This window comes from Narcine bancroftii, chromosome 9 (assembly GCF_036971445.1).
Source record: "Narcine bancroftii isolate sNarBan1 chromosome 9, sNarBan1.hap1, whole genome shotgun sequence".
Taxonomy (NCBI): domain Eukaryota; kingdom Metazoa; phylum Chordata; class Chondrichthyes; order Torpediniformes; family Narcinidae; genus Narcine; species Narcine bancroftii.
In genome coordinates this window covers 74,846,770-74,861,090 of record NC_091477.1, presented here as the reverse complement: position 1 = coordinate 74,861,090, position 14,321 = coordinate 74,846,770, and the positions used below count along the sequence as shown (strand labels likewise).

Genomic DNA, 14,321 nt, shown 5'->3' with positions numbered 1-14,321 from the left:
TTCTGCATCTGAATTGCTTCTTCCACTCTTGAAGACAGCAGCATTCCCCTGCTCCACACCTCATCAACTTCTGACCCACTTCTTCCTCCTCTGTGTTACTCTTTGGATCTCATCTTTCTGACCAGCACTTTGGTCCTCTGTTCTAATTTCCTCCATCTCTCAGGGACCCTCCCTCCAAACAGAATACAGATGGGTTTCCTCTGGTCCTCAGTTTTCGCCCCACCATCTTCCGCATTCATTCTCCGTCACTAGCTGCAACTAGACCCCATCACCAGCCACATCTACGCCTCTCCACCCCTTTCAGTGTTCTGTACCGGTCGCTCTCTCCGGGATTCCTTTGGCCACCCGTCTCTCAGTGACCACTGGTTCTTTCCCCTGCAACCACAGGACGTAAAAACACTTGCTCTGACACCTCCTCCCTCACCGCAACCCAGGATCCCAAACAGCCCTTCCTGGTGAGGCAAAGATGCAACCCTCCAACCTCCAACTGTATTTGGAACATCCAGTTCAGCTTTCGTTAAATTGGTGAGTCCAGACTCAGAGCATCCACGGTGACCATCCTGAGCTCCCAATTGCTGCCATTCTACCTCCCCTTCCCATAGCGACCTGTCTGTCCTTGGGCCCTCACCACTGCCAGAGTGAGGCCCAATGAAAACAAGAGGAACACTTCATATTCTGCCTGGACAGTCTACAGCCCAACAGTATGAACTTGGACTTTTCCAATTTCAGGTACTGAATCCCCTTGCTCTCCTTTTGCACCCCTTCTGCTCCTCCCCTTCCCTTTTTTTGTCCCCATTTCAAATCACCCCTCACCCATTCTCATCCCTCTCTTTGGTTCCAACCCTCCTAAATGGTTTCTCCTTCCTCTCCCACCCTTTCCCTTCAGTTCCACCTGGTCTTTCTTTACACCTTCATTGTCACTTTCTCTCTGTATCAGATCCCAGTGCAAGCAGCCTGTCTCTAATCTCCCACTAACCCCTATATGACTAGCCTTCCTCCACCTGACCCCATGGTTTCTCTGCCCCCTCTCCCCCCCCCCCCCGCAGTGTCTGACATTTACTAATCTACTGCCTCTGTCTGTTATTTTTCACTTCTGCCTTGTTCACCAATCCCACATGGGCCCCCTGTCTCTCTGAATTTGCTCGACCCGCTGAGTTTTTCAGTAACAATGTTGAAATTCAACCATGAATGCTGGGGCTGAAAATTAGAGGATCTGTTAGATGTGGCCCTGTTCTATCGAATGCCAATGTGCTTTGGAATATCCCATGATACATGAAAAGAATTACTGTTGATGTTATGAGACTCTGTCATTGATATGATTTTGTGAAGTTCCTTGAAATGTTTGTTAAATTGACGTATCTCAGTAGGCTGACCAACTTCCCTTGCTGATCTCTAGGTCATCTCATACTTCACTCTGCTCAATAGCACACTTTTCTCCAACGAACACAAATGCCATACCAGCTCCCTCCCCCCACCTCACCTTGGGTCTCCAACACCCCATATTGTAAAAATCAGAGATGATTCTGCAGTGAGAACAAACAGTGAAAGAGTCCCCGATCCCTGCATAATTGCAAGGCCATGTCCAGTGATTGCAAATAATGCACGCAGCATCCATTAATTAGTAAACATCCCTGAAACTATTCTTCCAGTGATGGGAAGTCCTCTCTTGTGCTCATCCTACCTCTGGAATTTCCCAATCTATCACCTGATGTCATTCCTGACACAACTTGCAGCAAAATAATCCGATGGGAAGACCTAGCGTGCGATGGCAGACTTGTAGGGTTCCGCTTTATTCCAGAAGGCGGTGTGATTATGCACTACTTCTGACTCGCTCTCCTCTCAGGCTCTGATCTTGATTGGAACGAGAGCCTTGGGCAGGGGCCCCCCGACATTCAAAGTCTGACTGCTACCACAAGTTCACAGGTCATGAAACATCAAGCAGTATAGCACAGTACAGACTCATCAGCCAACGATATGGTGCTGACCCATGTAAAACTATTCCACAACAAACTTATCCATCCCTACCTCAACGCCCATAACCCTCTATTGTTCTTACAGCCATGTGCCTATCTAAGAGTCTTCTTAATACCCCTATAGTACCAACCTCCACCATCACCCCGGCAATACATTCCAGGCACTCTGAATAAAAAAAAACCTTTACTCTGACATCTCCCCTAAACTTTCCTCCGCTCTCCTTAAACAGAGGTCCTCTGGTATTTGCTATTGTCTCCCCAGGAAAGTGCTGTCTGTCCACCCTATCCAAGACATTCAAAATACCTCTATTGAGTTTCCTCTCATCCTTCGTAGAACATCAACATGGAAGATTACAGCGCATTACAACCCCTTTGTCCCTCCAAAGAGAAAATACCTCACTCCATCAACCTTGCTTCAATGACACATTCTCCAATCTTGGCAACATCCTGGTAAATCACCTTCTATAGGTTGTGCCCATCTATGTAAACCTACTCCACAACAATCTAATTTTTCTCCTCAATTTTTCTCACAGAAATGTTCCGGTAGTTTGGGAGGTGGTCAGAGCTGGTGATTCGCTTTCATTTTCCCTCATCAGGTAACCCAGTCCAGAGCTAATACCCAAGCATGGACCCAGCTACAACTGGGTCCAATTCCAATTGACTCAGTCAGCTTGCGAAGGCCCAGAGCTTTGTCTCCAAGTGAGGTTACCTTGGTGTGGGTCCTGGGGTGCAGTAGCCAGGCCTGTCGATGGTGTTCTGCTCTCCACGGGAGGAGGTGTTGAAAAGGTGCCCTTGGTGCTGTGGTTGAGTTGGGTGGAGGGGATACTCGGGCGGAGGTCCCCACCGGTGCGCCTGGCACCCTGGAGCCAGTGGCTTGTGCTCTCTTGGCAGCTGCGGGAAGCTCTGCGACGGGCTCATGGTTGCTGTGGATCCGGATCCATTTCTCTCCAGGGACAGCTGCATCAGTCTCTCACTCAGGGAGCGGACGTGACCATGCCTCAGCCCCTGGCTGGGCTCTGGGCCTGGATCCCCTGCCTCCCGCTGCCTCTGGCCTGCCAGCAGCTGGGAGTAGGCCTTGGCCTCCTGGTAGGTTGGCAGGGGTTCCCCGCTGAGCTGGTGCAAGCGATGGAGCAGGTTCTCTGAGTGGGAGAGGTCGGCCTGATGCTCCTGGCCCTGTGGCTCCTGCCGGGTGGAATGCTGCACCATCTGGCATTCCTCCTGCGTGAGGCTTTCCAGTGAGGATCGGGGGCTGGCGCTGCCGCCCCGCATGGCCTGTTGCTGGATGGCCAGCAGTGAACGGGTGTCTGTCAGGTTGCCGTAACGAAGCTGCTCCTGGATCAGCCGGTGGAGCACCGTGCCTGACGAGTCTTCCGCTGTCCGCATGCTGCCCAAGTGCCAGCTGGTCTGAAAGGCAAGACAGGGCAATGAGTGTGCACATGCTGTACTGCCCTCATGCATGGGCAGAGTGCACACACACACACTCTGCAGTTTGCATGCACACCTTACAGTGTACACACACACATCCCACACCATAATGACCCACAGATACAGTACAGCCCACATGTGCACAGACACTCACCAATGTACAGCACCCACTCACATCCAACAACATAGTCCCCACAGCCACTCTATAACACACACAGGCACACAGAGCAGCCCTCAGGCAAAGGAGGACATTTCACACAAACTTTGGTTAGGCCACACTTGGAACACTTCTAGTCACCCCAGTTGAGAAGGGTGGGGAGGTTTTGGGACGTTGCCTGGATTGGAGAACATCAGGTATGAGCAGGTTGAATAAACTTGGGTGGATATCTCTGGAGCGTCAGAGGCCAAGGAGAGACCTGGGAGGTTTATAAAATAACAAGAGGCATTGATAGAGCGGGCAGATAAAATCTTTTTTCCACAGGATGGGAGTGTCAAACATTTGGCAGGGGGGAGGAGGGGGGTGCTGGGGAAAGAGGCAGATTTCTTTCACACGGAGAGTGGCAGGTGCTGGTTGGAGGGTGTGGAGACACAATGGTGGAAACAGATGAAGTGTTTAAGAGACATGAGCAGGCAGGGAATGCAGAGGATACAGATGGGGTGAGTTCCGATTGACATCACAGTCAGCACAGACAGAGGGCCAAAGGGCCCATTTCCGTGTTGTACTGTTCTACGCTCTTCCAGGAAAACAACCAAGATACAATTCAATAACACTGCATTCCCGAGCCTCCCCCCAGCTCATGAGAAGCACCGTGGGAGTTGCCTCCCCGGAGACTCCACCTCTGCACTTGGTCTCAGTATTTTATCATCATCAGATAATGATATGAATTTGAGGAATTTTTGGCATTAAGTTGCGAGCATGAAGTGTCTGGATTGGTTATGGGAGAGCTGAAGGAATTTGGCTGTAGAGAAGCTGAGTAAATATCAGTCTGAATATCCTGCAGGAAATTCCAGCAATAAAATGTATAGAATGAGAACTCAGAGGAGGGGATTTTTTTCCACAACCAGTTTCAACAATTAAAACCATCTGCATTTTTATCTCAAAGCTGCTTTTTCTGTTGTTAAAAGCTTTTTTTTTCTTGGAACCTCCTGTGCGGTTTATTTTGAACGCCACAGGCATAACACACACCAACTGCAACACTTCAGAGTGAAAATAACCTTCGATTTTCAAGACAAATATAACATTGGTAGTACTGAGGAAGTAATATGGGATACTGAGAAATGAACAGAGCCCCAACTGTTCTTGCCTGCATTCGTGGTTCTGATGTTATTGCAAATTAACAACACTTGTTGGCTCCTCTCCAACCCGAGTCACATGCACCAAATGTGTAACTAGATTCCAAGTAATTACCATTTCCAACCACTCCAATACACATCTGTGGGGAAAAGCAATTGCTCTCAAAATACATTCCTTGATTGAGAAAGGCAGATCTGCAGATAGTCATGTCCAAACAACAAAAAACCTTCATTGCAAGGAGTCAAACATTCCTTCTCACTTGAGTCTGATTATCCCTGAATAGGGCCGCTGATAATACCCAACAGGCTTATAAAAGGAACCGCATTCCTAAAGGTTTCCAAAACAAAAGGGCTCATTCACCTACCTGCAGAATCCCAGCGCGAGCCGGACTTCAATGTGGAACCAACCACCTCTCCGCCCAGCCCACGACTCCTGAACCTGGGGACCTGCCAACTAAACTCTCCTCACCAGCCAAAAGAGCCATTCCATCATTGCCCACTTTAAACTATATTCTTCCCATCTATACCACCAAGAATTCTAAACTTGCACTCCAGAAAATATTCTTCAAATCAACATCTATAAGGCTTATCAAAAAATATGTGGCCTAAATGCGAATGAGGAGTGCAGGTCAAATCGTTTTGAAAAAGACAAGTTGTTCCTGTATTTTTCTCAGCAAGTTTTTATTGAAGAAACTCAACATTAGCTTCATCTAACGCACTGGTACAGCGTGAATCAGATGCGGGAGATCAGTGAGAAGTCCAGAGATTCTGACTACTAGTCCGCAGGAAATATGTCTACCTGAAGCTCCTCTCAGATGTAGGAGCACAAGGGGGCCATTGGTCCCATCTAATGCTCATCCATGTGGATCACGGCTGATGTATTTTACTTCTCCTGCCTTCTCCCCATCACCTTTGATACCCTTACTAATTCAGAAATTAAATACATGCAAAGACTTGGCCTCCGCTGCCATCTGTGGCAACAAATTCCTCAGATTCACCGCCCCAGGCTGAAGAAATTTCTCCCTATGGATGGGTTGGAGCCAGGTTAGGGGAAGCGAGCACATTAAAAAGGCGCCACGACACATACCAATGGGTGAGTCAGTGGTTGAATGGCAGGCCATAGTGATTTTTCGCCAGTGTCGGACAGCATTGGACTGGAGTGGGGGGGGGGCGGTGGTGTTGGCGGCATCAGACTTGGCAGAGGGGCTGTGGTGTTGGCGGCTTTAGGGGGGAGGGGAGTGGGGAAAAGGCCCCACTTCTGTAAAATGTGCTCAGAGGGAGCTATCGTTCCCTCTGCACCCCCCCCCCCCCAAGATAGGCCACTGATTGGAGAGGCAGCCAGGCACAAGCAGGAGGCAGAGCAGATCATAGATACGAGTCTCAGAGAAGTGATCCCATCATGAGTTATCAGGAGGATGGGTGAGCACCTTAGGAGGGGGGGTGTCCACCTCCTATCAGACAAGAATGAATGGTCTTTAAATACTATTGTTGGGGGGTGGGAGGGAGGGAAATAACCTTAAAGAAAAATGATAGCAGTAGGCAGGTCAGTAGCACCACTACCCCAGGGAAGGGTGGAGAGTCCAATGATAGTAGGGGGACTGGTGGAAGATTCTGTGGCTGTGATTTTACTCCAGGATGGCAAATTACCTCCTTGCAACAGGGTCAAGGGCATCTCTGAGTGGTAGCCTACTGAGGAGGAGGAATTCCTTGAATGTTTACGGGATGGTTATCTAAACCAATATGTCGAGGAACCCACTCGGGAGCAGGCCATTTTAGACTGGGTATTATGCAATGAAAAGGGGCTAATCAGCAATCTTGTTGGACGAGGCCCTTTGGGTAGGAGCGATCACAATATGATCGAATTCTCACTCGACATAGAGAGTGAAGAAATTAAAACCGAGACTAAGGTCCTGAATTTAAATAAAGAGAATTATGATGGGAGTTGAGTAAGATTGATTGGGTGGTGTTTATGGGGTGGTTGACGGTGGATAGACAATGGAAAACATTCACAGATCTAATGGAAGAATTGCAAAAATAAACCAAAAAAGGTGACTCAACAGTGGATAACAAGGGAAATTAGAGACAGCATTATGTCCAAGGAGAGAGCAAATCAATTGGCCAAAAAAAGTACTAAATCCGAAGAATGGGAACAGTTCAAGATGCAACCAAGAGAGCAAAAATAAATTACAAAAGTAAGCTTGCGGCAAACATAAAAACCAACTGCAAAAGCTTTTATAGATACGTCAAGAGGAAAAGATTGGTGAAATCCAGAGTAGGTCCCTTGCAGTCAGAATCAGGGGAATATATAATGGGGAATAAGGAAATGGCAGACCAATTAAATTCTTACTTTAGTTCTGTTTTCACAAGAGAGGATACAATTAACCTCCCAAGGATGTTGGGAAACATAGAGACTAATGCAAGGGAGGTGCTGAAAGAAATCAGCATCTCTAAGGACATGGTCTTGGGGAAATTGAAGGGATTGAAGGCCGATAAATCCCAAGGGCCTGATAATCTACATCCTAAGATACTTAAGGAAGTGGACATTCAGATAGCAGATGCTTTAAGAATTATTTTCCAGAACTCGATAGACTCAGAATCAGTACCCATGGATTAGAGGGTAGTTAATGTTACCCCACGATTTAAAAAGGGGGTAGAGAAAAAGCGGGGAATTATAGGCCAGTGAGCCTTACATCAGTAGTGGGCAAAATGATGGAATCCATTATTAAGGATGTAATAGCGGAGCATATGACTAGCAGAGAAGGGATTGGACAGAGTCAACATGGATTTACAAAAGGTAAATGGTGCTTGACAAATCTATTGGAATTCTTTGAGATGGTGACAGGTAAAATAGATGGGGGAGAGCCAGTGGATATGGTGTACCTGGACTTCCAAAAGGCCTTCGATAAGGTCCCACATAAACGACTGGCATGTAAAATAAAGGCTCATGGGATTGGGGGCAAGGTATTGATGTGGATTGAGAACTGGCTGGTAGATAGAAGACAGAGAGTTGGAATAAACGGCTCATTTTCTGAGTGGCAGGCGGTGACCAGTGGAATGCCACAGGGATCTGTACTGGGACCCCAGCTGTTCACAATTTACATTAATGGTCAAGATGAGGGGATTGGATGTAATATCTCCAAATTTGCAGACGACACTAAGCTAGGAGGCATTGTGTGCAGAGGAGGGGGTCAGGAAGCTCCAGTGTGATTTGGATAAATTGGGGTACTGGGCAGATACATGGCAAATGCACTACAATGTGGATAAATGTGAGGTTATCCACTTTGGTAATACAAACCGGAGGGCAGATTACTATTTGAATGGAAATAGATTGGGAGATGGGGAAGTGCAGAGAGACCTAGGGGTTCTTGTGCCCCAGTCACTGAAGGCGAGCATGCAGCTACAGCAGGCGGTTAAAAAGGCAAATGGCATGTTGGCCTTCATATCAAGAGGGTTTGAGTATAGGAATAAGTTTACCTTACTGCAGCTGTACAGAGCCTTGGTGAGACCACACCTTGAGTATTGTGTGTAGTTTTGGTCACCTTATCTGAGGCAAAAGGTTATGAAGCAGGCCCTCATGAGTAGAAATTACTGGATTACTCCATGTCACATGCTTGTGAGGGGAGGCATAGGAATACATGGCAGATGAATGGATGGCTGAGGAGTTGGGACCATTGGTATCTCTTCTGGAGCAGAGGTGACCTGTACAAGGAGGACGGGCTGTGCCTGAACTGGAGAGGGAATCAAAGTCCTGATGAGAAGGATTGTTTGTGGTGATCACGAGGGTTTCAAACTCTGTTGGGGAGCAATCTAAAGCAATGATGTGGCAGATGAGAAAATGGAGGCAAATACAGATGTTAAAGTGAGTGGACAGAACAGATAAAATAGGATGAAAGTCTGATAGACTAAATCAGATTTATTTCAATGCAAGAGCGGTAACAAACAAGGCAGATGAAAAAGCAGATGTCACAGGTATGGGATATTATAGCTCTCACAGAAAGATGGTGAGAGAGGTGCAGGGCCGGCAGCTCAATGTTCCAGTGTTGTGATGCTAGAGATGAGATAGACATGAAGGAAAGAGAGGGAGGGGAGTTGCTCGTTTACGGGAGAACATCAAGGCCAAATTCCTGGAGAATCACTTTGATGTAATTGGTCTAAGATCCCCCAATAGTCAAATGGGAATCAAAGAGCTTGGACAGGGCAGAATTTGATGAGGGTGCCAAAAGGTTTTCTCAAGCAACAGGTGGATAGAATTATTAGAGATAGGGCATACTGCAGCTCCCTTGGGAAATAGCAGGGCACAGAAGTGTTAGTGGGGGAGCACTTTGGAACCAGTGACTAGAATTCCACTAGTTTAAACATTGTTATGAGAAAAAAGGACTTGTCCACATTTAAAGCCCTAAATTGGAGGGAGGGATGCTCATTTTGATAGACAGGAATTTGCAAAGGTTGATTGGAAGCTGCTGTCTGCATGCAAAGGGAGGCTTTGAATGTGAGATAGAACAGTTCACATCCACAGTGTTCCTGTTGGAGTAATGGGCAGCACTAGGGAACCCTGGCTTACAAGGGATATTAAGGTTCTGATGAGAAAAAAAATAGGTATATAATAGATGCAGGCAGCTGTGATTTAGTGAGTGCCTTGAGAATTATCAGAGATTTTGGAGTACCACAATACACTTAAAATCAAGGCGGCAAAAACTGGACATATGAAGGTGAAGGAGAATCCTCAAAAACTCTACAGGTAATATTAAGACCAAAAGGATGAGGGTGTCAATAGGACACCTTAAGGTCAAACTGATTGTCCATATGTGGAACCACAGGAGATAGACAAGATCTTAACTGAATATTTCTAGTCTGCTTTTTTTTTAAAACCTTAGAGGTGGTCATGGAAGCAAGGGAATTTAAAGAGAACAGTGATCTCAAAAAAAGGTTTCAACACGAAATGATGACTGTCCATCTCCCTCCAATGGAATGCTGCCTGACCTGATGAGTTCCTCCAACTTTTCATTGTTTGCTCAGGAGAATAATGATGTCTTGAAGCATAGCCACAGTTTAAGAGAGATATTAAATAAATCCCTGAGACATTGTGGAAGGCTCTGGAAGAATTTACAGGGCTCCTGGTCAAGATATTTATATCATTGTTAGCCACAGGTGAGATACCAGAAGTGTGGATGGTGGCTAATAATGTATCCTTATTTGATAAAAGCTGCCAGGGAACTACAGGTAGATGAGTGAAACATGAAAGTCTGCAGACACTAACACCTTTTGCTCGTCTGGATTCCTTCCCCAGCCAGCATTGTCTGAATGTGAGATTTTCTGAGATTGCCTGCTTTTGACTCATTCTGCTTATTCCTTGAAGAAGGGCTCAAGCCCAAAACTTTGGAAATATATATTTGTCTTTGATGGACACTGAAAGACTGGCTGAGTTTCTCCAGCTCTTCAGTGTGTTTCTACTACAAGCAGGAGACCCCCACATCGGTGGTGGGAAAGTTACTGGAAGGGATTCTGAAAGACAGAATCTACCTGCACTTAGAAAGGCAAAAACTGATGAGAGAGAATCAGTATGGCTTTGTGTGTGGGAAATCATGGGACTCGGGGAGTGGTGACCAATTGGATTGATGAGGGCAGGGGGCTAGAAGTTGAGGAAGATCCAGCATGCTAGGGTGGACTGAAAGGTCAGATTGCATGGGGCCCAAAGCAAGCTGGGCAATTGTAGCAGTTAGTGCAACACCTTTGCAGCGCCGGCTATGTGGACCAGGGTTTCAATCTCACACTGTCTGTAAGGAGCTTGAACGTTCTCCCCGTGTCTATGAGGGTTTTCCTTGGGGGCTCTGGTTTCCTCCCACCATTCGAAATATACTGGGGATGTAGTTTAACTGGATGTAAATTTGGCAGCATGGATTCATGGGCCAAAATGGCCTGTTACCGTGCTGCAGGTCTAAATTTTAAAAAAATTAAACTGGGTACAGAATTAGCTTGGTGGTAGGAGAAGGTGGTAATGGAGGGCTGTTACTCAAATTGGAGGCCTGTGATTAATGGTATGCCAAAGTGTTTGTCACCTATTAACAACTTGGATGACCATGTAGTCAGCAAGGCTAGTAAGTTTGTGCATGACAGGAAAGTTGGAGGTATAGTGGACAGTGTAGGTTATCTGAGATTACGATAGATCTAGATCAGTGATTCTAAACCTTTTTCTTTCCACTCACATACTAAGTAATCACCTCTAAGTAATCACTATGCCAATAGGTGCTCTGTGATTAGAAGGGGTTTACAAGAGGAGGTGAGTGAAAAGAACACATTTGAAAAACCACTGTTTTAATAGTACCTAATTGTCTCTCGTTATGTACAGTGTCACAACTCCAAAGAATGGGTCATTAACACTTTTTCTCAAGCAAACTATTTCAATAACAATTGGGTCTAGAGCAGTAGTTCTCATAATCTCCCCCCCCCCCCTCGCATACCACCTTAAGTAATCCCTTACTAATCACAGAGAACCTATGGCACAGGGATTACTTAAAGTGGAATGCGAGTGGAAAGCAAAAAGTTTGAAAAGCACTGATCTCGATGGACTTGGAAAGTGGGTCAAGAATTGCAGGTGGAATTTTACTCTGACAAGTGCAGGGTGATGAATTTTGGCAAGTTCAACCATGGCAGGACTTGTGTGGTGGCTTGAAGGGCTCCAAGGTGTGAAACAGAGAACCCAAGGAATTTAGAAATAATACCATAAAAGTGACCACTCAAGCAGACAGAGTGGTGAAAAAGGCCCGCTGGCCTCCCATCGTTCAGGGCACCGAGCAATAAATCTGAATACACGAGCAGGAAATGTCATGTTACAATTGTCCAAGATATTGGTGAGAACATACCGTGTACAGTTCTGGTCACCCAGCTACAGGAAAGCTAGCACAAGGCTGGAAAAGGTGCAGAACAAACATCAGCTGGACTGGTGGGCCTGAATTAGGCGAATCTGCAACTTTTCTCCCTGGAGTTCAGGAGGCTGAAAGGGGTCAGGGGGGGAACTGGCTTGTAAAACCATGATCAGCTAAATTCTCAGATTCTTTCACCTGGGGAGGGAGAGCTGAAAACTAAAGGGCAAAGATTTCAGGTGAGCGGGGAAAGATTGAAAATAGATCATTTATCCTACAGAAGATGTTGGTTGTTTGAGCTGCCGGAGGCAGGGACAATTACATTTGGACAGGTCTAGGATGTGTATCCAATGCAGACAAGGGGGACCATCTCAAGTCGGCCAGGACAAGTTGGGCCGAAAGGCCCGTTTCCGTACTGTACACCTGGGTCTCTATTCGTTAGAAGTTGAACAAAACTGATGACAAAGCATGAGGATGAAAGTCCTCTGAAAATTTCACCAACATCTACAGATTTAACCAAAACGACAGGGACGCAGGCTTTTAAATAAAACCTGCTCCATTTGACTTCGCATGTGTGCAGATTCTGTAACCTGACCATTTGTACAACATAAGGACTTGGCCAAGGCTCTGCAGCTTTACATGCGGCGGGACAGCCGAAGGGGGGTGGGGGGCAGTGCAACTCGGGGGGGGGGGGCAGTGCAACCCGGGGGGGGGCAGTGCAACCCGGGGGGGGGCAGTGCAACCCGGGGGGGGGCAGTGCAACCCGGGGGGGGGCAGTGCAACCCGGGGGGGGGCAGTGCAACCCGGGGGGGGGCAGTGCAACCCGGGGGGGGGCAGTGCAACCCGGGGGGGGGCAGTGCAACCCGGGGGGGGGCAGTGCAACCCGGGGGGGGGCAGTGCAACCCGGGGGGGGGCAGTGCAACCCGGGGGGGGGCAGTGCAACCCGGGGGGGGGCAGTGCAACCCGGGGGGGGGCAGTGCAACCCGGGGGGGGGCAGTGCAACCCGGGGGGGGGCAGTGCAACCCGGGGGGGGGCAGTGCAACCCGGGGGGGGGCAGTGCAACCCGGGGGGGGGCAGTGCAACCCGGGGGGGGGCAGTGCAACCCGGGGGGGGGCAGTGCAACCCGGGGGGGGGCAGTGCAACCCGGGGGGGGGCAGTGCAACCCGGGGGGGGGCAGTGCAACCCGGGGGGGGGCAGTGCAACCCGGGGGGGGGCAGTGCAACCCGGGGGGGGGCAGTGCAACCCGGGGGGGGGCAGTGCAACCCGGGGGGGGGGCAGTGCAACCCGGGGGGGGGCAGTGCAACCCGGGGGGGGGCAGTGCAACCCGGGGGGGGGCAGTGCAACCCGGGGGGGGGCAGTGCAACCCGGGGGGGGGCAGTGCAACCCGGGGGGGGGCAGTGCAACCCGGGGGGGGGCAGTGCAACCCGGGGGGGGGCAGTGCAACCCGGGGGGGGGCAGTGCAACCCGGGGGGGGGCAGTGCAACCCGGGGGGGGGCAGTGCAACCCGGGGGGGGGCAGTGCAACCCGGGGGGGGCAGTGCAACCCGGGGGGGGGCAGTGCAACCCGGGGGGGGGCAGTGCAACCCGGGGGGGGGCAGTGCAACCCGGGGGGGGCAGTGCAACCCGGGGGGGGCAGTGCAACCCGGGGGGGGGGCAGTGCAACCGGGGGGGGGCAGTGCAACCCGGGGGGGGGGCAGTGCAACCCGGGGGGGGGGCAGTGCAACCCGGGGGGGGGGCAGTGCAACCCGGGGGGGGGCAGTGCAACCCGGGGGGGGGGCAGTGCAACCCGGGGGGGGGCAGTGCAACCCGGGGGGGGGCAGTGCAACCCGGGGGGGGCAGTGCAACCCGGGGGGGGCAGTGCAACCCGGGGGGGGCAGTGCAACCCGGGGGGGGCAGTGCAACCCGGGGGGGGCAGTGCAACCCGGGGGGGGCAGTGCAACCCGGGGGGGGGCAGTGCAGTGCAACTCGGGGGGGGCAGTGCCACTCGGGGGGGGCAGTGCCACTCGGGGGGGGCAGTGCCACTCAGGGGGGGCAGTGCCACTCGGGGGGGGCAGTGCCACTCGGGGGGGGCAGTGCAACTCGGGGGGGGCAGTGCAACTCGGGGGGGGGCTTGCCACCTTCGCCACCACGTCCAGCCAGCGCTTTCTGCTGGCACATTCCTGCCGGCTGACATCATTGAGCAGACGGGAGGAGCGCAGTCGGGGATGTGACACCGAACGATGAATTAATCCCGTCCCCCCATTACCGGCTCAATGGTTAAAGTATCCACACAACGTTCCGTTCCCCCCCCCCCCCCACCCCGCTCCAATGGAATCGGTCTCGCATCAACCGCCCTCCTGGAGTCTGGAGAGAGGCTTCAACCTTCTCGGAGTCCACTCGGTGAAGTTGCTGGGAGGCGGTGAAAGCTCGGACTTGTTCCCACGGCTGGAAGGGAGAAGGGCGGCGAAGAGAAAGGTGCAACTCACCTGGAGGGACGGGGCGGTGCGGAGCGAAGAGCGCACGACCCGTGCGCCGGCGAGCGGAGCAATGACTGCGTCCCCAGCAGCGCGGGCGAGCGAGGCAATGACTGCTGGAATGTCAGGAATGCGGAGCTACGTGTTCCTTGGGCCATCAAAGCCCTGCCCGGCGGATTCACACCCCGCCCCCCCGGGAGCTGCCGGCACTAGTACCCCGGGCAACCAGCGAGAACCCACCGCTAGAAAACTCTGCCCACGGAGCGAAGCCAAGGGGGAACCAGGCATCTCGCATATTGAGTGCCAGGACAGGCTGGA

General features: G+C 50.6%; 1 protein-coding gene across 1 annotated transcript in view; it reads right to left on the bottom strand.

The window, feature by feature from the left end:
• Nucleotides 1-14,088, bottom strand: part of amotl2a (angiomotin like 2a) — a 44,339-nt gene extending 30,251 nt beyond the window's left edge. The window contains exons 1-2 of the mRNA XM_069896501.1: nucleotides 14,016-14,088; nucleotides 2,683-3,377 (exon numbers count right to left, since the gene is read on the bottom strand). Of these exons, the coding sequence (XP_069752602.1) occupies nucleotides 2,683-3,356 (674 nt within the window). The 5' untranslated portion in view covers nucleotides 3,357-3,377; nucleotides 14,016-14,088. The remainder of the gene's footprint in view (nucleotides 1-2,682; nucleotides 3,378-14,015) is intronic.
• Nucleotides 14,089-14,321: the final 233 nt, after the last annotated feature.